This window comes from Pipistrellus kuhlii, unplaced genomic scaffold (genome assembly GCF_014108245.1).
Source record: "Pipistrellus kuhlii isolate mPipKuh1 unplaced genomic scaffold, mPipKuh1.p scaffold_m20_p_1, whole genome shotgun sequence".
NCBI classification, from domain to species: domain Eukaryota; kingdom Metazoa; phylum Chordata; class Mammalia; order Chiroptera; family Vespertilionidae; genus Pipistrellus; species Pipistrellus kuhlii.
Genome location: NW_023425404.1, coordinates 68686422 through 68713509, shown reverse-complemented (window position 1 = coordinate 68713509; position 27088 = coordinate 68686422). Strand labels below are relative to the sequence as shown.

Sequence of the window (27088 nt, the reverse complement as noted above, 5' to 3'; positions counted from 1 at the left end):
CAAAAAAGACATAAAGATGGCCAGTAGATACAGAGAAAAAAGGTTCAACATCATTAATCACCAGAAATGCAAATTAAAAGTACTATAAGGTATCACCACATACCTGCCAAAATGGCCACCATCAATAATAAGCAAAAAGTGTTGGTGAGGATGTGGAGAAAAGAGAACCCTCATGCTCTGTTAATGGGAATGCAGCCACTGTGGAAAGCAGTATGGAGTTACCTTCAAAAATAAAAATGGAATGGCCTTTTGGCCCAGCAATTCCACTTCTGGGAATATATCCAAAGAAACCCAACATACTATCGATAATTTAATAGAACATATGCACCCTATGTTCATTAGAGTGTTATTTACAATAGCCAAATTTGGAAGCAGTCCAAGTGTCCATGGGGAGATGAATGGATAAAAAAGCTGTGGTACTTTTACACAATGGAATACTACTTACTCAGCCATAAACACACACACACACACACACACACACACACACACACACAACAATAACAACAACAAACAACAGAAAATAAATATTACAGCCTTGATGGACCTGGAGAATATTATTCTAAGTGGCATAAGCTAGTCAGAGAAAGACAAGTACCATATGATTTCACTGAAATGTGAAATCTAATGGACAAAATAAAGTGGAGACAAACTCATAGATGCAGAGAACAGATTGTCAGCTATCAGAGGGGAGGGGGTTGGAGCTGGATGAGAAGGGTGAAGTGATTAACCGAAGAATAAAAAGAAAGACTCATGGACACAGACAACAGTATGGTGATTGCCAAAGGGAAGAGGCTGTGGGGAATATGAGTAGATAGAAGAAGGTAAAGGAGTGATGGAAAGAGGCTTGACTTGGGATAGTAAACACAATGCAATATATAGATTATGTAGAATTTTATACCTGAAACCTGTATAATTTTATTAACCAATGTCACCCTGATAAATCCAATTTAAAACGAGTATTATTCATGTGCTGAAAAATGAGGAGATATAGGGATTCTTTAACCTTCAATCTAATGTATAAACTTGTATTGGGTATTTAATACATACCAGGCACTAGGCTTACTCTGACTGGGAATATAATTGATAAAATGAAGTCCTTAAGGAGCTTGGGGTTCTTGTTGGTAAAACACAGAGATTCACCAATAACTTAATATGTTAACTGTTATGAAAGAATTTACCAAAGACTATGAGATAAGAGAGACTGGTAGTCATGAAAGCTGCCTGTCCGCTGAACAAAATAATCTGTTCCTGGCTGAGAAAAGAAGTGTGTATGAAAGTATAGAAAAGAAAGAGAGATTATGGCTTGTTTTGAAAATAGTTTAGCATGGCCAGAGATATGGGTAGATATGTGGGAGCAGGAGAGAAGAAGCTGGGGGAGTGTTTGGTGGGAGGGGGGAAAGGAGCTGTTAGTGGAGATCCCCATGTGCTTTGCTAGAGAGGTGCATGCACCTCCTCCTAAAACCAGTGGTGATTATAGTGGCATTGAAGCAAGATGGTATGATTTCGAATCACCTCTGGGGAGATCACAGTGGCAGCCCTTTAAGGAATGGATTGGAGGAGAGCAAGACCTATAATAAGATCATTTGCGAGGCTGTGGCAGATCCCTAGGGAAGAGTTAAGGCTTAGACCAAGGCTGTCATGGTGACAATAAAGATGAGGGGTTAGTGTAAGATAAAGTAAGGAGGTGGATTCTATTCATTTTAGAGATCAATTGGTTTGAGAATTGAGGGAGGAGTAACTATTTAGTATGACTTTCAGTTTCTGACTAAAATGCCTGGCTATATACCAAGAGAGGAATCACCAAAGAATAAGTTTGGAAGAAAAGACACCAATTCCTATTGTTTGACATGTTTCCTTTAAATGAACACACCCAGAACACAGTTGGGCATAAGGTTCTGGAATTTTGGAGAGAGCTGAGCTTACCTTATCAATTTGAGTATTCTCCTTAACGAGTCTTTTTATAGTCATCTGCTGTCTCCATGATGACTTTTTTTTAGCATCTATCAGGGAATTACATCCTATTTCCCCTTCATGAAACATTAGGTGATCGTGATTTCCAGAGCCATTAAGGGAAGCATAAATTGTAAGAGCCTGTGATTATAAAATGGAAAGATGGTGTGTTCTTCTCTCAACCCTGGCAAACTGGCAGAAATGAGAATCAGCGAAAGCCCCTGAGTGCTACACTTCTGAGAAAGGCACCTCAGTCCCTCCCACACCACTGCAAATATCCTTCCTTCTCCTCTTCGTGGCATTTAGGTTTTAGATCTTATACTCATCACTTTTAAGGTTATTTCATTATGTCTCAGTAGGAGCTAAATTACTTACTTGTTTTTATAGAAAAGTAGTCAGAAATCCCCATATGAGACCTGTATTGCTCCTAAATAACCTGTTGAAAAGTTGTTGATTCTAATTCTCCTCTTTACCATCTCTCATATATTGTAGTATTAGAATCATGAAATAAGAAGAAAGGGGGAAATACGACATCTCCAATTTATCACAGCTATATATGGAATGATATATAAAGCAATACTGTTAAAATTAAATATAGGTACAAATGAAATAATCACATGAATTCAGAAGATATAACAATATAGAATGTGAACGTAAAGATGTTAATTAGTTGTCTTTATTTTATGATATAAAATATTGTTGCTTTTAGGAAAGCCTTTGCTTTTAGTGAATAGTCTCCACTGATTACATAAGAATTCTTCAGGCGAGTTGAGTCAGGAACATTTTTATCTTGATCTCCAAAAGGTATTTCCCCCCAGACTTCAAAACAGCTTCTAGTCACCCCCTGGATGTGTCATCAATCTGTTGTGTGTGAATGGACACTCTTCTTTCCTGTACTTGACCAAATGTTTCATTTCCTGAAAATTAGATTACTTAAATGCAACAAACAGATGGCCAGAAAGTCTTGTAGTACTTACTCTGCCATAAAATATATTATTTGAATTCCTGAGGTAGGACTAAGAAGTTAACAAAAATTCTTTCTGAACATTAGTATGCTATAAATGACATGGCGTTGAAGTTATTAAGCCATTTTTAAATTAATCCATTTACTTTGAACATTAAGAGAAAAGGATTGAATGGTTATTTTATATAGAAGAGTTTATATATTTTATATTTTAAGTAGAAAATTTAAAGTGTAAACAAGTCACATGGACCAATGTGTTTGAAGCTTATCTTAGAGTTGTTCTTAAGGTATTAATAAGGTAATATGAATTATGCATGATTACAGAAAATAATATCTTACATTTCTTCCTATTTCTAGACTTTAAATATTATCTTCTTTAGACTAAAGAAGTACTTTTCATCAGTATGGTAGAGAGAATTTGGATAAAAACAGTATGATTTCTTATAGTCTGGGTTTTTGGGTTTTTTTATTATTATTATTGTCAAATGTAAAAACAAATTTGATCATTTGGTTCAATGCAAAAATTATAGCTCGTGAGTGTCTCAATCATACATAATTAAGTTTAAAATATCAACTTATTATATACTATTTATGCTATGCAGAAAAAATAAAGTCATTGTGCTATTGGAAATACTTTTCAGCTATCATTCAAGTTGTAGGAGTAGAAAAAAAGAGTATATTGAGTGAGGACTTTAGTACCTCTGAGAATTCAGGTAGAGGAACAAGAGGGTTGACATTGTATGTAGGTAGAAGAGCTTCCAGGTCATCTACTGACTCCCTCTTCTCCCTCAACCTTCATAGCCTAATACAAAGTCAGCAGAAGCCGCAGGCTGAGCTGAGAAGTGAGAGTGTGAGCTTTGTTCATCCCACCCACTCTCCACACGACCAGGAAAAAGTGACTCTGGAGGCCAAGTATCTAAAGTAGCCACATTTGACCAGTTAACGGTTTCAAGAGCAGTTACTTAGCCCTGTGAGGTGAAAGGCCACTGGGTGGATGTACGGGCACCTTTTAGACCACATTCAGAAACTTGATGTTCTATGACCACTTATGATGCATGATGGTCACCAAGGCATCGGAATTGAAAAGACTCCTCAGGTATCTGAGGCAGAGATGAAAATTGCCAGGTTGTGAGAGGACACTCTGTGAGACAGGTCACCATCGTGGGAGCTTCTGCCAACCATAGTGGGGCTCCCTATGCAGGCAGTGCCAGGTTCTCCGAGGACACCTACATGCAGATCCACCTCAGACCCTTCTGCTGCTCCCCAGCCCCCTCTGCTGCTCCCCACCCAGCATTCATCTGTGAGGTCTGAATGGTGAGCCATTTCAGGTTTCAAGTAGTTTGTGCAAGCTTCATTTTACATACAATTCTTTCACTCACTGTTTTTTTGTTGTTGTTGTTGCTTTTCCCCCTAAAACAAAGCATTCATTAATTTTTTTTTCTGTTCAGCTGTTAGTGCATTTAAGTTTGTTCCTATGTGTTTTGTTTTGTTTTGTTTGTGTGTGTGTGTGTGTGTGTGTGTGTGTGTGTGTGTTTACTTTATTCTTTAGATAGATTTGTTAATGTTTTTTTTCCTATTTCTCATTGAAATACAAGTGGAACATATAATCATGTTTAAATAGCAGGACTTTTTGTTATTGCATCTAGATAAAAAAGAGTAAAAGTCTTTTGTTGATTAACCCCAGACAGAACAATGCCGGACATTTGTGACAATTAACATCTCAAGCCAAATGCAGGCTAGCATTACCAGCCATTACTTTATAGTGGAAATATTTATTTGGTTATTGAGAACAATGCAGGACTACCACATAGCATAGTATCTTGGACAAAGCAGGGGTGCAGGAATTATTTATTTATTCATTCATTCATTCATTCATTCATTCATTTGCTGTTTTTATGACGATCAGAGCTTCCGTAGTAAGCTACCACTGCCTCTGCTAGCGAAGCAGTTCCAAAAGGTTTTGACTAGTGTGCTTCATCAGTGCAATCAGATGTACTGGCTTCATCTTTTCTACATTACATTTCTATCAAGGGTGTGAGGTGGCCTCGCATGCATATTGAAGACAGTATGCTTAATATTGGAGAGGTTCCTAAGAAGTTACAGCTTTCTCAATATGGTATTCTAATTAAAACTTAATTAGCAATTCACTGTGCTGGAACTTAGGTTTTCAGCACAGAAAAACACAATTTCACTGTGCATAGAGAGTTACGATGTATTTTTTTGGGCACATTAAAATTTCAAAAATATAAGGTAGCACATGTGGAATTTAAAGGTGTTAAAAATCTTAACTGTGGGCTTCTCCATAGCTTGTGGCTCCAGCAGTTCTGTATAATCTGTGAGCTTGCCAACCAGTATAAAAAAAAATCATTTTCTTCAAGTGCTTTATTTATCTTTAATAGAACCTTCATCACCCTGGCGTTGTAAATTTGGAGTGTATGTTTGAGACGCCTGAAAGAGTGTTTGTTGTTATGGAAAAACTCCATGGAGACATGCTGGAGATGATCTTGTCAAGTGAAAAGGGCAGGTTGCCAGAACACATAACGAAGTTTTTAATTACGCAGGTAAGAAATCAGCTAGAGACAGAAACAAAGATAATATTTAATATCAAATGTTATCACTGTTTAACTGCAGCATTCTAACCTGATTGTTTGGCCCCTATCTCCAAAGTCTCAACTATAAGCAAAAGTTTGCAGTGACTTATTGTATTATTAAATATTTATCCCTGGTGTCCAGAGCCTGGTACATTGGATGCTGTGTATGCAGGCCCATGTATTAAAACTGTAGGACTCCTGAGATAATAAAATATACAGTGACTGAGCCCTGGCTCTTCGAAAAAATTCGATAATGTTCATTTCTGTTAGATGTTGAATTATTTTCTCGACACCTGTCTTGATCGCTATATGAATGCCATAAAATACTACTTTTTCCATGAAAGTTTCCTTAGAAACCTGCTATGTTAATCTAGCTTATTTCAGTGTCTTGAGCATTAAGAAGTCTAACTGGCCCTTGTGAGCTCTCTGTTGGCATTTTAGGCTTACATCCTAGTAGAAACCATTTTAAAATAAACCAATAGGCCAAAGTAAAATGATTTCGATGATTTTCTTCTTTACAGATACTCGTGGCCTTGAGGCATCTTCACTTTAAAAATATCGTTCACTGTGATCTCAAACCAGAAAACGTGTTGCTTGCATCAGCTGACCCTTTCCCTCAGGCAAGTATGAAAGCCTCTCTCAGCAGAAAGTCAGCCGTTCTCTGGGGCATTCCATCATCTTTTTAAAAAATATATATATTTCATTAATTTTTTACAGAGAGGAAGGGAGAGGGAGAAAGAGTTAGAAACATCAATCAGCTGCCTCCTGCACACCCCTCACTGGGGATGTCCCCGCAACCAAGGTACATACCCCGGACCAGAATCGAACCTGGAACCCTTGAGTCAACAGGCCAACGCTCTATCCACTGAGCCAAATCAGTTAGGGCTCCATCATCTTTCCCCTCAAAACCTTTACTTGTTCCTAATTTTACAAGTTCATTTCCATCCATTTGTGACCCTCCTGTTGTTGGGACTGCAGCGTTTAACCTGGCATCTCAGTCAGCTTGCCTGGGAGCACACCCCCTGTCCTCTCACTCAGCTCTCAGCTTCTGAGAGGGAGGACTCTGCAGAGGCCCAGGGATGCCCCCAGCTCTCTCACACCGGGCAGGACATTAGAGCTCATTGTTGCTCTCGGGGACAAGTGCACACTTTTCTTCTTTTCCTCAACTCGGAGGACAGCGAGCAACTGGCTCTGTCCCTCTCCCTCTCCTGAGGGAGTCCTTGCCCGAGGTGGCGGTCCTGCCTTGCTTCCCAGACTCCGTCAGGTCCTGCCCGGGTGCCGTGAAGAGCTAATTATGAGGCTCATTACGGGTAGCATGACGTGTTCTATGCCAGCGTTTTTCAACCGCTGTTCCGCGGCACACTGATGTTGCCTGGTGTGCCGTAGGTGCAGACAAGACAAGAATTTTATAATTTTTCACTATTTTGTTTACTTAATATTTCATAATAAAGTAATTATAAAATACTTTCTTTGTGTTTATTTGATTCCTATTCAAGAGAATTACTTTATATATAGTCAATATAGGCACAGAGTTAAATTTTTTAACATCTTCTAATGGTGGTGTGCCTCGTGATTTTTTTCATGAGACAAGTGTGCCTTTGCCCAAAAAAGGTTGAAAAACACTGTTCTATGCTTATCCTTCAACCTTTATTTACATGGAACCTTCCAGCTCAGCTCGTCACTTCCCTGATTTGCATGATGCTTAACTGCCTTGTAAAACAATCTTACCCACCACTGAGTATTCATATTTTCACTTGTATCTCTCAGATCAGAGGGTGGAGGAGGAAGGAAATGTTTACATGGTATTTTTATGAATGAATACATACAATCCATAAACCACTCAATGTATCCATACATAACCCACTATCTTCAAGTACGTAAAATGGAAAACAGCTATTACTTCCTTCTACCTTGAGAACGCCATATAGCCTGCTCTTTGGTAAACCTGGGCTAAGACACAGACACGGTTGATGACCTCCCTCTTTCCGCACACCATTATCATCCACAGGTGAAACTCTGTGACTTTGGTTTTGCCCGCATCATCGGAGAGAAGTCTTTCCGGAGGTCGGTGGTGGGCACCCCTGCTTACCTGGCCCCCGAGGTCCTAAGGAACAAGGGCTACAACCGCTCTCTCGACATGTGGTCCGTTGGGGTGATCATCTACGTCAGCCTGAGCGGCACCTTCCCATTCAATGAAGATGAAGACATACACGACCAGATCCAGAATGCAGCTTTCATGTACCCACCGAACCCCTGGAAGGAAATCTCCCACGAAGGTAATACTCTTCTTTTAAAAACAAGAGTGGTTAAATCCTTGTTATTTGGTTATTTCGGTTGTTAATTAGTAAATGTCTAAATGCTCGCTGTGAATTGCCCATTGGAGTAGGGGACAGATTGATTGAGGTGGATGGAGAAGTAAAGGAAATGGCAACCAGAAATACCTTCTGCTGAAATGCGCATGTGTTATAGAGAAACTGAGAGATACACATTAAGAGGTAAATGTAGCAAAAGAGAAATTGGTAATGTTTTTGGTATATTTTCTTAGAATATATAAATATTTATACATTGTTGTATTAGTAATTCCTCATCTTTACTAAGAGTAATCTTCATATACCTGTTTCTGTATTAAGCCCTTTTAATCTATTTTGGATACAAGAACTTTAAGATCCTGGTATTTTAATGATCATATTACTTACAGTTGTATACTAAGTTATTTGTGTACTGACTTCCATTGTGTGACATTAGAGCATGTACATTATTTTATTTAGCCATTTCCCTGCTTTACTTAGTATTTAGGTTGTTTCTTTTTCTTTCTTTTTTTTTTTACATATTTTATTGATTTTTTTTTTTTTTTTTTTTTTGCCCTCCCTCCCCAGAGTTTTATGTCCACTGGTTGTACTTATATGCATGTATACAAGTCCTTCGGTTGATCTATTATCTCCCCCAGATCCTCCTCCCCTCCCCGCTGTAATTTGACAATCTGTTTGTTGCTTTACTGTCTCTATATCTATCTTTTGATTCATCAGTTTATAATGATCTTTATTATCCACAAATGAGTGGGGTCATGTGGTGTTTCTCTTTCATTGATTGGCTTATTTCACTCAGCATGATGTTCTCCAATTCCATCCAGGTTGCTGCAAATGATGAGAATTCCTTCTTTTTTATGGCAGCATAGTATTCCATTGTGTAGATGTACCATAGTTTTTGGATCCAATCATCTGCTGACAGGCACCTAGGCTGTTTCCAAATTCTGGCTATTGTAGATTGTGCTGCTATGAACATAGGGGTGCATATATCCTTTCTGATGGGTGTTTCTAGTTTCTTGGGATATATTCCTAGGAATGGGATTTTATTTAGCCATTTCCCTGCTTTATTTAGTATTTAGGTTGTTTCTATTTTTTTTTTCAGTATTAGATAAACTTTATACATAATTTCTTACATGTATCTCTGATTCTTTTTTGATAGGTTACCTTGGCAGTGTTGCATTATTTAAATTTAAATTATTCTTAGTGAATGTTCCCTTCTTAGAGGAAGGAGATAGTTTAAAAAGAAGTGGTGAAGGCTGTGGGGCAGAGAAAATGCTTCGGAAAGGGGTGCCTCAGGGAATGTGCTTTGGAGTTTGACTATAATACCGATATCTCAAGTGAGAACACTGAGGCAAAAGAAGTGTCACCACAGGTCAGACCCACACAGCTGGGAAGCGGGAGAGCCAGAATCCCTGCTCAGACAGTCTGCGTACAATTCACACCGCTGGTCCTGCTTCTCTTATAGTTTTCAGGCAACATCCAGTTCTAATTTTGTTTAAATTTTTTCACCATTTAACAAGGCAAATACTTCATAGATAAATACCTATTTGATAACAGTTATTGCATGTGTAAAAACAAAAAATAGCATAATTAAGTTCTCAGATTGCTTATAGTGTTAAAGGCCAAGAGCTATCTATCATCAGGGCTTTGAATTACTATTAGCAACAACTTTTTTAACATCCTTAATTAGTTGTAAATCATAGTTAGATGGATAGATCTTAAAGGAATCTGTGACCTTCAAAAGAACTGTCATGCAGCCAAAGGACTAATGAAATATTTAGGATGATTCAACAGGCAAAAGTCAAAGGGTTATTTTTCAGAAAGCAGAAAAGAGGGGATTATCAGGTAACCTTGTGACCCCTAAACATGGTTACCATTCTATTTGATAACTTCAAGCCAGAAATCCAGTAAAATACTTGATGCTTTTACTACAGTGAAAATCAGGAATATCTCTGAGGCCAGGCATTTTCCTGTTTTGCAGGAGTAGAACATTAGGAAAATACTTTCACATTTAATCTTCTTTATCTTAAAATAGTGGAATACTTTTTTTTTTTTTTTCTATCCCAGGTAGCACTTATCTAGTGGGCCAGCAAGGGACAGGGGCTCCTTCACAGCTCATGAACTTTAGCATGTCAGAGCTGGAACCCTTGGGTTCATGGAATGTAATCCCTCTCCAGTTACACATGAGGAAACCAGGACCCAAAATATGGGCTGCAAGTCCCTAAGCTACATGGGGAGGCAGAAGCAGAGCTGCAGTGAGAACCTGGGCCTCTGAGTTTAGGCCTGGAATCTCCCATTACCTAGAGCTTCCTCTTCAGTCCAAACCCTGGCCCCAGAAGAGATGACATTTGCCATTGATGCCCACAGTGTATACATTCAAGCATCCCTTGGCGATGCAGTGACGCTTGCTCATGACAGCATAATTACGGAAAACTGAGCGAGGACCTTTTCATTCATCGTGTCTGAACCTCCCATTATGGAGATGGACAAATGGACAATCAGGGAGATGTAGTTTGTCTGAGGTCATACAGTGAGGGCATGGCAGAGGCAATGTCTGTCTCACTGAAAAGCCTCCACTCCCAGCCACGAACACACACACACACACACACACACACACAAACACACACACACACACACTGTGGCCTCTGAAGAACAGGGTGGCTCCTGTGAACAGGACAGTGGTTTCTCCATGGCTTCCTCCCTCTGTGCTTCCCCAGCCTCACCCTCTGATAGGAGCAGACTGGTTACAGAGGGACCCTGACCACCTGCCTTCTCCAGGGAGCTGGGCCCTGCCCAGGGTGGTTTGTGGCTTTGGTGTTGTGACCACAAACAGACCTTCACAATCTGGGTGTTGTGGTGCCTGTGGCACAGGCTCATCTCTGTCAGGGTTCAGGAGGCTTGCACCCTGTGGTGGGCACAGACTGCCTGCCCACTGGTCAGCTTTGCCTGGGGTCTGCTCTGTGCCCTGTGCTGGGCTCTGGACACAGGGTGGTCCAGACCAGGTCTCTGTCATTCAGGCCAGAAGAAAGGGTGTCACGGAGACAGGGCTGTAAGGAGAGTCCTGGGTTCTAGAACTGACCCTGCCCCAGAACATCGAGCCCCGAAGGATGCGAACACAGGCGTTCTAGGCCGGGGTTACCACCTTTGTAAAATGCCAGGCCAGGAGGGCAGAGACGTGTCAGGGAAGGCCCACTGGCTGGGCACAGGTCACCGGAAGCCCCAAGAAGGCTCGGGATGGGGGCGATCGGTTGTTCAGGGGCTGGAGCGCCAGGCAGGTTCCTGGGTTCATTCACCCCGAGCATTGCGGAGCTGGGACACGTGGATGGCTCAGGGCACACCCTTTTCCCTGGGACTGTGACCCTCACCTACAGCCCACTGGGTGCAGGGAGCACAGGGTCAGGTCCAGGTCTGATGTGGGCGAACCCTGCCCCCACAGGCCTACTGGAGCCTGCAGTTCGAGGCCTGGCCTTGGTGTGGATTGCTGAGGGGTTGTGGCCCTTCCCTCTGTGGGCCTCCGTTTCCCCATGTCCGAAGTCTCTGAGAGTCTGGGATCTCGGTCCTGCCTGCCCAGAGCCCACTGCTGCCATGCGGGTGGGGCAGTTCCCCAGTTTCTGCAGCGTGACCACAGTTTACCCTCCCGGCCTCCTCCAGCTCGGAGTACTTTTTTCTTTTTCTTTTTTTTTCTTTTTTGTAGTGGAATAAATGGTGGCCTCTGGCATCATGGAAATGTGCTGGCCTTGTCTGCAGACACAGCTGTTTAGGCCAGAAATGAATAGCTGTACATTATGAAGATTTAATTACCATTGATAATAGAGACCAGAAACATAGATATCAATAGCTCCAGGCACTCTTCTTGGGAAACCACGATGTACATACATCATAAGTAACATGAAAGCAAAGGACAACACGTAAAATGTCTTTAAAGGACTTGGAAACTTGTTGGAGAGATGAGTTACGTAAATTTGGGGAAATGATCATTTATTTCCTTGAATTGTTAGCAAGGTATATAATCAGGGTCTCCAAGGTCAGAGGAAGAAGAATCACTGTGGGGGGAAGGGGAGGATGGATGAACAGGTTACTCAGACACAGTTTGTCTGTGAAAGAGGCTAAGGGGCCCCTGGATCTAGTGGCCAGAGCAGCCCCTATCACCTGCCTCCTTAGGCCTTTATTGGACTTTTTATCTTTAGATACTATCAGCAGGGTGAGTAATCTTGGGAGGACACGTGTTTACACAGTCCTCCAGGGAAGGGCACCCAGGGATTAGGCGTAAGAATTCCAGTAAACACCCAGAGGGTGTGCTCATGCACAGACTTGTGTGGAAAGGTCAAGGAATAATTAGGGGCACAGCCTTCGACACTCCCCTAAAGTCTCCCCTAAGCCGGAATTCCAGCAAACAGGGCCTGCAGCCTTCCACACACTTCCCTTTTCTCAGAATGTCCTCCTTCCAACTTTCCAACCAAGTCTCATGTGCTCCTCAACACCTGTGAAGTTGGAAGAATTGCATATTCAGAGATGGAACTTAGACCAATAACTAAAGAATTAAAAGGAATACAGGCAGCATTTAGAAAGAGGGGATTACATCGTAGAATTCAAAGCATTTATATTTGACCAGGAAGTACACATTTACTTACCTATAGCTATGTCTAAGCACTACAAATTTCCTATTATTCAGACATAGTAATGTGGAGACCAGCTTCAGTAACCCTCACTTTTCTGAAACTCAGGTATCAGTTTGGGTATTAACTGGCTTCTCCTCCACATCTTCCTGTAATGCATTCTTACCTTTGAGGCACCAGAGTTGTGCATCTTGTAATAACCAGGTGAGGTAGTACAGGCCCAAATTCTAGCTCACTACCTTGTTGAGAACAAATAATTTCCTCATTAGAAGTTATAACAGGGCAGCTGGTACCAAATAATTTTAAGCTTGTGGGGTCTAATAAATACACAAGCAAACAAGTATCTGACAAAGGGTGGTCACAACTGTTATTAGTAATTTTTAATCTCAGGATACTTTAAACCACACCAAAACCAGTCAGAATCCAGATACATGAGAATAAAAATGTCGGCACCTCAATCAAAGGTAAGGATCGAAGGCCGCACAGTTTGAGACATAGTCCTATGTGCTGTTCTAATTAGCCATCACTTACCTTTCTTGAGGTTTGGTTCCTCATCTGTAGAATAGGGTAATGCTTTCTGCCCACATAATGAGGTGGTAATAGAGACCGAATGGGAAAAGGATGTGAAAGGCATTTCTGAAGGCAGGTGTGGGGTGAGTCAAGGATTTAGATTGAGGAAGAGAACAGCTAAGTTAAGAATTGCCCTGGCAGAAAACCAAGAATTGATTGTATAATTTTAGGAAATGTATGCATACTGATGATTCCCAAGAGTTCTTCAGACATTTCTTTAATTGTATTTTTTTTTTCTTGGCATGAAAAGGCAAAATTATAAAAAATAAAAATAAAAAATAAAAAAAGGTTATAAGGTCTTTGTAGCATACACAGATGTGTCAGAATGAAAACTTTATCATGCATTTTTCTTTTAGTATAGACCTGGATTTGATATAAACACGCTAATTATTTTTGTTATGATAATACTAGAGGCCTGGTGCATGGGATTTGTGCACTGGTGGGGGTGTGGTCTGCGGGGATCGGCCTACTGTGGGAGTGCCTTTCATCCCGGTCAGATGAGCGGCTGTGGACCTGCCCTCTGAACAGTTGTTCTCTGGTTCGGCATCTCCCATGGAGTCCGAGTACTGGCTTCTCCAGAGGACCCTGTGGGGCTAAGCGCAGAGACAATAGCACTGAGAGGCAGCAGAGTGGGCCTCAGTCCCATGGTGGCCATGAACCTTCCTCCCAACCTCCGGGGTCAGCTCTGGGAGCCTGGTGGTGGCACTGCGTGGCCTGCAGGTGTCTGGAGGAGGTGGCAGGGAGTGAGGAGGAGGAACCTGGGGTGAGGAGACGATGATAGCAGCCCGGGTTTCTGCCCATCAGCCCGGGGTACGCAGTGGGAACAACCACTCATCTTGGTTAACCGAGTGGTGCTCCCACTGTGGGAGTGCACTGACACCAGGGGCAGCTTCTGGTGGTCGGTGCACGTCATAGCTGCTGGTAGACCAGTCCTTCTGGTCATTCTGCTGTTCGGTCGCTGGGCTTTTATTATATAAGACTATTTCTTTTCAGATTTAACCTGTTGGAATTAATACTTATTCAAAGAGTATACATTTTGGGAGACACCGTCTATGTATTGAATAACTAAACACATATTTCATTATAACTATATATGTAGTTATCCTATCTAATAAAAGAGTAACATGCAAACTGACCATCACTCTAACACAAGATGGCTGCCCCCATGTGGTCAAAGATCCTGCCCCTATGTGGACACAAGATGGCCACCACAAGATGGCCAGCAGGGGAGGGAAGTTGGGATGGATCAGGTCTGCAAGGGAGAGCAGTTGTGGGCAATCAGACCATCAGGGGAGGACAGTTGGGAGGGACTTAGGCCTGCAAGTAGGGGGTGATCAAGCCTGCAGGGGAGGGAAGTTAGGGTTGACCGGGCCTGTAGGGAAGGGCAGTTGAGGGGCAGGGGGAAGACCCAGGCCTGCAGGGGAGGGCAGTTAGGGGAAAACTGGCTAGCAGGAGAGCAATTAGGCATCAATCAGGCTGGCAAGGGAGTGGTTAGGGAATGATCAGACTGGCAAGCAGAAGTGGTTAGGGACAATCAGGAAGGCAGGCAGGCAAGCAGTTGGGAGCCAACAGTCCTGGATTGTGAGAGGGATCCAAGATTGAAGAGGATGCAGGCTGGGCTGAGGGACACGCATTCCCATGCATGAATTTTGTGCACTGGGCCTCTAGTATATATATATATAAAACTCGATACTTACATTATGTATAGTTATGCATATAACTAAAGAAGAATGTACGTATATAAGAAAATACTCCAGAATGAGTCATATGATTACAAATAAAAGCACAAGAGGAGACTAGGTCATCATGGAACGGGGCTGTGGGGACATTTCAGTTCATTCTCGGGCAGTGTTGTGTGTTCTGTCTTGTTTCATTTCATCATTATGACTGTCTGGATGGTCATTTGGCATCATTGAGTTTAGCCGTTACCACCCACCAATGATTAACCAGGGCCATAGTCTCACCTCAGCTTTCTCTCATAGGAAGCTTAGCCCTCAGCATATCCATCCTGTGACCTTCCTCAGTTCCTTGAAAGGACTTGTTCACCTATTTTAAAATATTTACTTAATCAGGCAAATGTACTTTATCTTATGAAAAGGGAAGCCCATTATCACTTAAACATTTTTTAGATAATCAGAGGAAACTAAGGAAATTGCACCTTCCTTGATCATGTACCAATACGCCCTTCCTTTCCTTGCACTTTTAGGAACTCCACAACAAGAGAAAGGCCCAGTTAGCCCTTATGTTTGTTGTATGTAGTAGTACAACATCATAAGGGTGAATCCTGGATGGACATTGAAAAAAAAAAATCAGAAAATTGCAAGCAAGACTCAGTCTACAATTTAGAAGTTAGTACTGGGGGTATAGAGCTTAGAAGTGGGAAATGAAAAAACCAGCTAACAGAGCACGGGAATGCTTGCAAGTCAGGGGGTTCCTCATAACTTGCCAAGAATCTCCTTGATTATGGCTCATTATAAACAACCTGTCATGGTCTGGCTCTAGGCCTATCGCAGGCCATTTTAAACTTTGGTGGAGGAGCTAGCTGAAAGCAGAGATGATCAGGCCCCACCCCCATACAATGCCATCCTATGCTGAAACTGTAAGAAATCCATGGGCAACACTTTGAAAACTATGGCTCAGAGCCCTGGCTCATGAGGAAAGAATTACAGTTAAATTCTGGGACCCCCAAAAGACCTCGCAGCTGACAGTGCTCTGAAAAAAATGTAAATTAAGTTCCTAATATTTAAATTTAGATAAATTATAAAGTTTCTCAACAAAAAGAAGTTTACAGTTGTTTGCAATGAAAATAGCACAATATGAGAAACCTAGATGGCGGCATAGGGTAGACACCCGAATGCAGCCTACCACAACAAATTTGAATTTAGAACTGAAAAACAGGGGAGGCATTGCCCTGAAGCGCCAGACGGCTGGCTGAGAGGAGGCTCTGCCATCTGGGAAGGAGAGAGAAGGCACGCTGAACCTCAGGAACTGTGAAGGTACGGAGAACTGTGTGTGCGAAAAGGCGCTGGCTTAATCCCGGTGCAGTGGTAATATTACTAAGTATGTCCTCTGCTGACACTTGTGTAGACTACATGGCATCTCAAGGCACAGAATGGCTCTAATAATATACCACTGCATTTATCAAAGCATCTAACTTTTATTTTAAAAAGCAATTTTTGTCATTCAGTGTGGCAAATTCAAATAAAATTGGTCACAAGTGTGTTCCCCCCCAGAAGTTGCCGATGAAAAATACAGCCAGTGCAAACACAAAGCAAAGCTAAAGGAAAGCATCGCACCGTTACCACATGGTATGTTTTCAAAATCCAACAGTGTTCCAGGACACAAAGCACTTAAGTTGGAAGTAGCACTTTGCCATGAAAAGCAACCAGCTGTAGGTCCCCTTTTCACTGCGTTTGTTCAAAACAAAAAATAACCTCATTGAAAAATAAGCCTCGCATGGATGAGACCCAGAAACCCAATGGTGTAAGGAAGAAAAGGAAGACAGTTGTCATTTTAATAATTAAACTGTGTTTGCAACAGTATATGAGGCTTGAAGACCCAGCAAGCCAGCTGAATATTAATGAATAGATTTATTTGTCAACATATTAGCACCGCTGTCAGATGTAGCAGCGGGGAGCAGATGCAAGGGGACTAACTAGTGAGCTGCTGACCTATGCCAGACTTGTGCCGGGAGAGTCCATCAAGATGGATAAACCAAAGCGGATTATCTGGGTCAGCACCTTCGCGGGAGGTTAACATGTTAGACAATCTCTACTTGAAATTCTGAGATGGCTCGTATTTAATCTTTTTTTTTTAAAAAAAAAAGCATGCATTTTGTTCAACAATAAGGAACTTTAAAATTATGAGCCAAAGGCATACAGTGATTACATTAATATCCACTACTAGAATGAATTTTTTAAAATTCAAATGAGTTAATATCTGAAAAGGTCCCACAAGGAAAGGAATTATTTATCCTGATAAAATTAAATTCATGGCATTTTTCTCTAGCAGATAATTTTTAGAGAGAAACTGACCACAGGGAATTTTAGCAAGAACATTGGCATTCTCAGTGCTCAAACATGTTTATTTGCCCCCAAAATTGAAAGGTCTCCTATAAATCCCAATTATAAGATGAAAATTTCACGTCTGAATATGACATCTGAATTTATGTAGAGATATTAGAGTAGAAGAACGACAAAGTTTAAATATTCTTGTAAATTTGCTTTCTTCCACAATGACAACAGAATAATATTTTAAAATACAGGCCCTGTTAACCCAGTATTTAAAATCTTATCGAACCCCTGTACTGCTTCACAGTGTCAATCCATTGAGGACATATACATAATATTCTGAAAATGTTCCATTGGTGGAAGATATGCAGTTTCATGAGGAGCCCTATTTCTTCTTACTTTGACCCTGGCACAATGAGGAGAAGGTCTTTTTACACCCCCTGGTCAAGCAAGCCCAATCCTTCTTGTAACTAAAAGCTTATCTCAGAGGTTTGGAAGCCGCTAAGCAGTCTTATCCTAAGCAGTCAGTGTTTCTTTCAACCTCCTCTTCACTCTAGTTCAGACACTTTTCTCTTCATCAATGTTCTTTACACCAATCCTCAAAATGCCTCTGCCTCAAGGTTCAGTGATTCTAAAATAAAGCAATGCCACCATGTTCCTCGTTGTAAAGAACACATTTCTTTTAGCACACCATAAAATGACACTTGATTTAGGGACAATAAATAGATTCATTGAGTTTGCTGTGGATTTAGAACCCTGAATTCTTTCTCAGGCATGCTGCTGATAAGCCGGGCTTTTCAGTTCTGTACTTAGACCCTTTTCGGTTGGTGAGAAGGAGGGACCTAAGTAGAGGACTTAGTTCCATTGGTTCCTGTTAAGTGCTGTCTTACCAGTATGGCCCATAGCTTCACACTGTAGCTATTTTGGAACTTACTTGTGTAATGCGACTTGTCTGCTCTTCCTGTTGGCGTCTCCTGAGGGGAAGCTGTCCTGAAACCCTCTGAGTCTTCATCCCAAACAGTGAACCAGATGGCACACAGCACGGATACCTTTCTCCGTGGTTAGACTCATTTCTCTGCACTTACCTCCATGGTGTCAGAGGCCCTGTTAACCCGGTATTAACTACTGTCAGTGTTCTCACACCTCTCGCCCTTGCTACTCAGGTATGAGTCTAAGACTCTGCCTGGGAGACAACAAACTGCAGACTCTCAGGTCCCACCCCAGACGCAGCAACCAGGATCTTCAGTGTAGATCCCCTGGTTACTCACATGCCTGGCAAATCTGAGAAGCCATGCTCAGCCCTCATCCCCCACCTTAGCTGTACAGACCAGCAGCACCCGGGCATGTCTAAAAACTACCAGCACCTTGCACGTGGGTGTGAGTCTCAGCATTAAAGAAAACACACACTAAAAGCAAAGACCTCTCTCAGCGATATTAATGTGCAGTGGAAATGAAATAAAAATCCACCCTGTGCATCATTATAATAATATGAATATGTTTTGATTTTTACTTTGGATTTTGAACCCGTTGGCACCCGTTTGGGGGCGGCTGTATGGTTATGTTGAAACAGTTCAGGATTTCTAAAATTGTGTTGCCGGTCTTTGAGAGGCCGTGAAATTGAAGGGAAAGCAAAAGAGTAGCCACTGACAGAATGGCTTTGCACCGAGGAAAGAGCTGGGAAGGGAGAGGCTGGGGCTCGAGTCTCTAAAGGTCTTGCCCTTCCTCGGATTGCGGTAATGGACTCGGGCACCGGTGAGATGATGACTTCCCGCAGCAGCCTCTGGCTCCGGCCCTGAGAGGCGCGTCCCAGTTCATGTTGCCTGGCAACAGCTTGCTGGGTTGAGAGCTGGAATGTGAAGGGTTGCAAAATTGTTTTTAAAATAAACACACAACTTAACCACCAGCGTGAAGCAAACCAAGGGGAGAAGTGCTGAGGGCTACACTGACCAACTGCGGGGCTGAATGGAAAGGGTAAAGGAAAACAGAAGGTGAGGAGCTCAGTGCTGATCGATGATGCTCCATCTCTAGAGGGACAGTTCTGATCTGGGTTCTTTATTTGAAAACTAGGGGCGCAGTGTATGAATCTGTGCACCTTGAAAGGAACTAGGAACAGTGGGCCACAAGGCTATGGTGGGCACAGGAGCAGGTCTCAGCCCATCCTCCGGGCCCCTGCCTGGCTCCTCCCTCCATGGCCCTGAGTCCCCTGTCCACCTGCAGCCCTGCTCCTGCTGCCACCACTCCCACGTGCTGATGGCACTGGCCCTGCTTGCACCTGCTGATGGCACGGAACCATTAGGCTGTTGCCAGCATTGAGTGTGAGTGGCAGCTGCTGCCTGATCGCCCCTCAGGAGTATGGGGAGGAGGAGAAGCCCTCAGGGTCCTTTGGGACTGGCAGCTGCCGCTCACACCCGCTGATAGCACCGAGCGATTGGGACTGGCCCCGGGCGCCAGCAGTGGTTCAAATAGTGGCTCCAGTGTCAGCAGTGGGTGCAAGCAGGGCCGTTTCCAGCAGCGGGGACAAGAGGCGGCTGCAGGCACCAATCACCCCTCAGGAGGAGGAGGAGGTGAAACCCTGAGGGGCAACTGGGGCCAGCAGCCACTGCATGCACCCACTGATGGCACTGAGCAATTGAGCAATCATGGCCGGTGCTGGGTGCCAGCAGCAGGTGCCAGCAGTGGCTCCAGTGCTGGCAGTGGGTGCGGGTCTGAGCGGGGCCTGCGCTGGGAGCAGGTGTGAGCACTGCCAGGGACCACGGTGGCGCTTGGGAACAAAGAATTTTCAGAAACCACCAGAGGCTTGCCCTGATGACAGTGACTGGCACCCTGCCTTATCTGGTGCCCCTGCTCACTTGCTCCATCATCCCACTGTGGCCGATGCCCGCCACGTTCTGCAGACCCCTCGTCATCACACACATGTCACAGCAACCCGTTGTTTGGTTGTTTCGCTGTTTGGTCTATTTGCATATTAGGGTTTTATATAGGTAGATTTGTACATGAATAATTTGCATTCGAAGACAGAATGGAAAAAATAAAAGTAAAAAGTACTGTGTCTGGATAAAACAGGTTAGCCCCAGAGGGTCACCAATAATTTATCTTCTGTAAAATAAACGTTGTAAAAATAAATCCAATTTGTATTTCAGATATTCTCAGCATTGCTCTAATTTTCCAACAGAAGTCACTGATCCCGTGATCTGTTATATTGTGTGGAGTTGTGATGTCCTACCATCCAGGAGTATTTTTAGCAAAAATGTACAAACCATATGCACATAATATGGATATTAAAACTCAGAGCTGAGAAAATGGTTACTTAAGTTTCTAATTAGTGTAGTCTGTCTACCAAATGCTACTTAACAAGCACTTTTCTAATGCATTAAATGATGTATTTTATTTTAAATATCTGTGAAACACTGGTACAAAAATAAATGCACAATCTGCCTGGCCTTAAAGGAGCTGAAATCCAGTGGGGAGAAGAGGGGGAGATAGGCTTGTACTGAACTAGTGAACGGTGGGGAATGGTGGAGGGACTGAGGGATGTAACCTGAGGGACCGAGTATGTATCCAAATATGTCCAGTTCCATTCTTTTTGTAGGATTTTCTCCAAGTTTTGGGTGCAATGGCACATACAAATGAAACTTCTACATACACAGACTCTATTGTGTCCATACACATGGCATTTGCTTTGAAATAGAGAATGACTGCAATATAGTTTCCACAGTTGCAGAGATAATTCTGTACTTGATACCAGAAGAAAATGGAATCCATACAATTAACACTCTGATAAAACGTTTCTTTTCATATTAAAACATAAAGCTCTTCTGCACCTGCATGTACCCTTTAATTTTGTTTTTGTTCAGATGTACTTGTGCACCTGGCAAACAGGCTATCCAGAACTTCAGCTATCCCAACATCTGTTGAAAGGCCTGTTCTGGTAAAAAGGGAGCGTTTTGATAAAAATTTTCTCTTCACTTTCCTAACATTTCAGTCTTTCAACTGATGCGACAACAACAGAAACTGACATACAGGAAGTTAGAGGAAAATAATTGTATCTTATATAATAAAAGCCTAATAGGCTAAGTGTCCCGTCATCCAGTTGTCCATTCAACCAAAGCGTAGTATGCTAATGATATGCTAAGGCAGCTCAACTGCTCGCTATAATGTGCACTGACCACCAGAGGGCAGATGCTCCAGCAATGGTTAGCTTGCTGCTGGGGTCCTGCCAATCGGGGCTGAGGGAGATGGGATAGACATGCCCTGAAGCACTCCTGCAGTCCCTCCCCAGCTAGCCAACCTCCCACGTCCCTCCCGGCCCCAATCATGCACTGGTTGGGTCCCTTGGTCTGGCCTGCACCCTCTAGCAATCTGGGACCCCTCAGAGGATGTCAGGGAGCTGGTTTCGGCCCAATCCTACTAGGCTGAGGGACCCCACTTGTACACAAATTCATGGTCCCAGCTTCTAGTTAGGCAATAATTTGCTGTAGCAAGAAAAGAAACATTAAGCTTCAAAATACAGATTTTCTTTTATTTTTTTTTCTTTTCTTTTATTTAGAGGAAACATGAGTGTGGATCCATTTTAGAAAGCATAAAACTCTCTGCTCGTGAGGGAGAGTAAATTCTTTAAAAATGAAAAACTGAACCATACAATTCTTTAAATTTTTTTCAATAAAAAAGAAAAAGGAAAAACATCTCAGATTGCCTAATATGGCTATCCACGGTATTGAGAAAACTCAGATATACAACAATTTACTAATAACATGGGAAGATGAGATTGAGTTTAAGGATGAATAACAGAACTCTTGGAATAGCATTAGAAAAGCAAACTCCCAGAATAACTGGGCAGGTACAATCAGAAAATAATTCTGCCCCTCTCTGCCTCTCTGTAAACATTGGCATCGTGTTTTCTACAAGGAGGAGGAGGACCGGGCACTGCCTGTGTTGTTCCTGTACTCGGGGAGCCTGGGGTTTCTGCAGTCCTTGCTCTCCCCGTGGGCACCAGCTTCCTGTTGTGTGCTGTGCCATAGGCTGCCTTCTCTCTGACTTTCCATTCTGCTGCAGTCCTCCTCTTTCCTCCGAGTCCCGCTGCCAAGGCACTTCCTCCTTTGGGTTGTTTTTGAGAGAAGTTCGCAGAATGACCCAATTTTATGTCTCTCCCATGGTTTCTCCCTCTCCCCCTTGTGTTGCCACAGTCTTGAAGGCGTGCCCTACCACATTCCCTCTCGCTCCGAATTCTGAGTCTCCATTGTAGTCTTGGATTTTTTTGATGGTCAGCTTCCTCTGTGATTGCTATAGACTTTGCTCCCATGCACCTGGGTTCGCCCCCTGAGTGTGGAAGCTTCTCCCAGGGAGGTCGCTGCTGGGAGCGAGACCTGGGAGGATGGAGGTGTCACAGGAGGATCCTCAGTGGCAGCTCTGAGATATGATTACTGTTCAGAACTGGACATTCTGCATTTTGAGGAAACTAACAGAGGTATTCTTCAAGCTGTTGTGAGGAATTTTGAATAAATCGTGGATTAAGTGAGAGGGATGCCAAGATACTTGACACAGGCCAGAGACTCAAATGGTGCATATTGTTACGTACGTGTACGTGTGTGTGTGTGTGTGTGTGTCTGCGTGTGTATGTGTGTGTGTATGTGTGTATGTTTTGCCTTTGCAACTAGATTGGGAGCTTTTCAGGAGGCCAGATATTTTTGTTTATTCCCTAAGTAATTGCCAACAATAATTTCTTGAGGCAGGTTTGGTGAACGGATGATTGATACGTTTGTATGAAGAATGTGGCCAATAAACAGAACATTGTTAGGAAAACAAACACACTTTAGAATTTGTTTTAAAAATAGGTTTAGTGAAAGGCATTTGGAGGGTACAATTAATGCTGGATTGTGAAAGATAATGAGTAAAAAGGATGTTTTGAGAGTTCCAGAAAGAGCGGCAAGCAGAATGGAGCTTCAGACACAAATGAGGCACCTATTTCCTCAGTACCACCAGATTCCCAACATTTAAGTACAGGCATCAACATTCAATAGTTCATTACCTCTGTTTTCTGCCTAGAGCCACAAAATAGGTTATATAAGTTCACAAATACCCACACACATGTATAGACACACACGTGTTTCCTGGGTTCTCTCCCTGTGTCCTGGACCCATTCCTTCCCCAGATCCTCGTCGTCCTCTTGCTGTGCGTATTCAGGTCACCTGGGTACCTGCTGTCCCCACTGCTGCCTGTGCTTCATTTAACAGAACCATTTTGTTTTTTTTATCTTCACATATTCCATTCCCTTCAGACACTTCTCGTTTCTCCTCTGGCGGTGCTTCCTTCCCCGTTAGGCCCAACAGTGTGGTTCACTGTTGGGGCCCATTTGGGCACAAACCAACCTTTTGTTGAGCTACTGTACTCCTGCCCTCCTAATTATTGAATTCAAAACAGACTGAGTGAACTAATAACATACCAGTATATTTATTCCCCGCAGTGTCCAGGGAAGCTTAATGCTCCGTAGCACATACGCTCTCCCTGCACCCCGCCTCCTCCATGTGCTGTGACTTCCCAGCAGCCAGAATGGAAGGTGCACTTTACTCACCAGTGAGTAAATCGTGTGAATGGCTGTTTTAAAGCACAAGCCCAATACACCGTTCGCTGAGAGAACTGTACTTCCGAAAGCTCTCTGAGAACATGTGTGCAATGGGAAACTGTACTAAGTGCTGTGTTTCCTCAGGGGTCCCAGCTCTGGCCAGGGCATCTAGGGCAGAGGCAGCATTTGCTTTCTTCAGTCAAAGAATTAGGTGTTTGGGATTCTGCAGCCTTTCGTACAAGCCAATATTTAGAATGTTCGTGCCAGAGAGAGAGAATTCTAGATTACCGAAAGACGGCAGGAATCACTTCCCTTTGCCTGTAGGGATAAGGAGTCTGGTTCATTTGAATTGGATGAACGATCTTGGTCTCAGGTGGCCCCTGCACCCCTGTGACAGTCCGTATTTTCTGGTGCAGGCATGCTGGTGTAGACCAAACAATGGAGCTGACTCTGGACTTAGTCATTGGGGAAGTTGGGGAGTTAATTCACGTTGTTGTTGTTGTTGTTGTTGTTGTTGTTGTTGATATCTGTGAAAGAGACACAAGTCTAATCCTGGGGAGCCACTGGTTTTTAGGCTGTAAGTTTATCACGACTCCTGACCCATGTTCTGCTTTATATATTTTCCCTCTTAAATCTGGTATCCAGATGGCCGTCATTAAATTCAAGACTACGAATCCCATTGTGTGTATTCTAAATTTAAACACATTTTACCACAAAGTTAGTAAATGTCTTCTCTTGAATATTAGTTTTATCCTGCCATTAGTGCAAGATGTATTTAAATGAAACATATTTAAATAAAACTTCTACTTTAGAAAAATGTGTTAAAGACTAAACCATGAAACTTAATCATATTCACAAAATACTCATATTCCTTCCTCCACGATTGTTTCCAATTGCACTTTTCAGCACCCAAAATAAAATGAAGACCAAGGTTTTAGAATTCTCAAGATGAATGTTCTTTGGGTTCTAGGGCCTGCTATTGCTGTGCTGCCTTGACTGTGTGAAATAGCAGACATGAAATAAGCTGTAAAGGAATTGTCATCTGGTTTCACTAATAGCTAACATTCTTTTTCAGCCATTGATCTTATCAATAACTTGCTGCAAGTAAAAATGAGAAAGCGCTATAGTGTGGACAAGACCTTGAGTCACCCTTGGCTACAGGTAAAAATCAATCAGATATTTCCTCAGTCAGGTGAGCTTCTAAATATTTGTAAGATTTTGATATTGTAAGCAAAAACTTATTTTGTCTTATTTTTTAAAGTGTAATTCTAATATCAATTTGTTTGCCAAAATGAATGCAACTGCTTAGGACTTAATAAAGTTTAGTGTTTCTAAACTTCTCTATCAAGAAAATCACATACACACTTGCCCACCCCAAACCAAAATCAAGAAATCTAAGGGTCACAACCAAACTCTAAGTCCCAACTTTCAGAAGCATCTGTCTGTGCAACTCTGATAAATGCCCAAATAAATGGGTACACATGGCCGTGCCCTGTACTTGTTTGTACTTGTGTCTCTAAAGCCTGCCCTAGGCCAATACAGAACAAATGCATGGCAAACGTACATGCGTGGGTATATGCATGTTTTCTCTTAAATATCTATTATTTTCATCCTAAAATTTGAGTTTAGTGTTTTGTCATGGTTAATCCGCACTCCAGGATGTTTTTTCCATTGATTTTTAGAGAGAGTGGGAGGGAGGGTAGAGAGAGAAACATTGATCTGTCTGATGTGAGAGTGGCATATTGATTAGTTGCTGCTCCAGTGTGTTCCAACAGGGGCAGGGATTGAACATGCAACCCAGGTATGTGCACTTGACAGGAAATCGAACTCTCAACCCTTTAGTCTATGGGCAGATGCTCTAACCACCGAGCAAAACTCGCCAGGGTTGAACTAAACGTTTAGAAAAATGGTGTTCTGGGATACAGAAGGGTTATTTGCAGTCATGAAATCTCAAAAGACCAACATTCCTAATTGTTGGACTGCAAGCACTTTACTGCCCACCCTCCGGTGCCCCTCACATGAACAGGATGCGTTTGTAAAGTTCAGGCGAATAGGATGGTTTTGGTGCTGCTGCTGTCTTCTCCTCTTCAGGGTGCCTGAGGGAAGTCACACACAGGCTTAGAGTGAGAGGAAAAGGGATAACCCCTCCATTGTGGGAACTGAGGACAGTGCATTAATGAGCTGTAATCATCGCTGTGCTGATATTTTGGAATTTCTTCGTCAGGATTATCAGACCTGGTTAGACTTACGAGAGCTGGAGTGTAAGACCGGGGAACGCTACATCACCCACGAAAGCGATGACCTGCGGTGGGAGCAGCACGCAGGCGAGCAGGGGCTGCAGTACCCCCCACACCTGGTAAACCCCAGCGCCCGTCCCGGCGACAGTCCTGAGGCGGAGGAAACGGAGATGAAAGCCCTCAGCGAGCGTGTCAGCATCCTCTGAGTTCCATCCCCTATAATCTGTCAAAACACTGTGGAATTAATAAATACATACGGTCAGGTTTAACATTTGCCTTGCAGAGCTGCCATTACTTTCTGTCAGATGAGAACAAAGCTGTTAAACTGTTAGCACTGTTGATGTATCTGAGTTGCCAAGACAAATCAACAGAAGCATTTGTATTTTGTGTGACCAACTGTGTTGTATTAACAAACGTTCCCTGAAAAACTAAACGTGTTATTGTGAGTGATTCGTGTTATATTTAATGCATTAAACCTGTCTCCACTGTGCCTTTATAAATCGCTGTTTTTCTTACTGGAGCCTCGATTTGGTAAGAGTCTACGGAACCCGTCTGTCAGATAGTTCTGTTGTGTCCCATCAGTTGTCATGATAAGCAAGTCTATTATTACCATTGTTCTATGAACAACTCCAAAGCTTATGTGCAAAAAAAAAAAAAAAAAGAATGACGGGGCTGTGGGGGGGACAGATATACCATCCTAAGACACAAGTGCATGGGTATTTTATTGTATAGTCTCAAATCCCTTACCTGCCTAGTGTGCCTCAGTATATTTAAACTCAAGTAAAGGCACCTAGGCATGCCTGCTACTGTTAAGCCTAAATGCCTTAAAAAATGTAAACTGCGAGATATATCTTACAATGCCCTGCTGTATTATGGACGATCAGCAGCTAAGCAACCTTTTTGCCTTTGTGTACTTTTTAATAATAAATAAATATTCTTGTCAAAAAGATGTGTCCATTTGACTGAATTATTTTCATTTATAGTTTACACTGGTGTTTTCAGGCCAATTAGGAACAGGTATCTGCTCAAAAAATCAGAAACACTCTAATGATCCAGAATCTACTTTCCCTGAAGCCATAGTGTAGAAGTCTTTCTGACTTGCGTGTGAGCTGGTTTTCAGGAGGAACGAAAGCTTTCAAAGAGAAAAAAAAAATGGCCGAAGCCGAACAGGATGCTTGAAGGCACAAGTAAGAATATTGCAAATAGCAATCTTCATGTAGCTTCCTGAGTTAGGCAGTATAAGCCAAGAGTGTATTAGAAGAACGGTTTCGTTTCTTTCTACATT

At 42.5% G+C, this 27088-nt stretch overlaps 1 protein-coding gene across 2 annotated transcripts in view; it reads left to right on the top strand.

Annotated features, from left to right (window-relative positions):
* PRKD1 (protein kinase D1) overlaps nt 1-26750 on the top strand; it is a 278574-nt gene extending 251824 nt beyond the window's left edge. For both annotated transcript variants that reach the window (XM_036450797.2, XM_036450803.2), the window contains 5 exons: nt 5314-5475; nt 6027-6125; nt 7514-7781; nt 24642-24727; nt 25791-26750. In XM_036450797.2, the coding sequence (XP_036306690.1) occupies nt 5314-5475; nt 6027-6125; nt 7514-7781; nt 24642-24727; nt 25791-26009 (834 nt within the window). In that variant the 3' untranslated portion in view covers nt 26010-26750. The remainder of the gene's footprint in view (nt 1-5313; nt 5476-6026; nt 6126-7513; nt 7782-24641; nt 24728-25790) is intronic.
* Nucleotides 26751-27088: the final 338 nt, after the last annotated feature.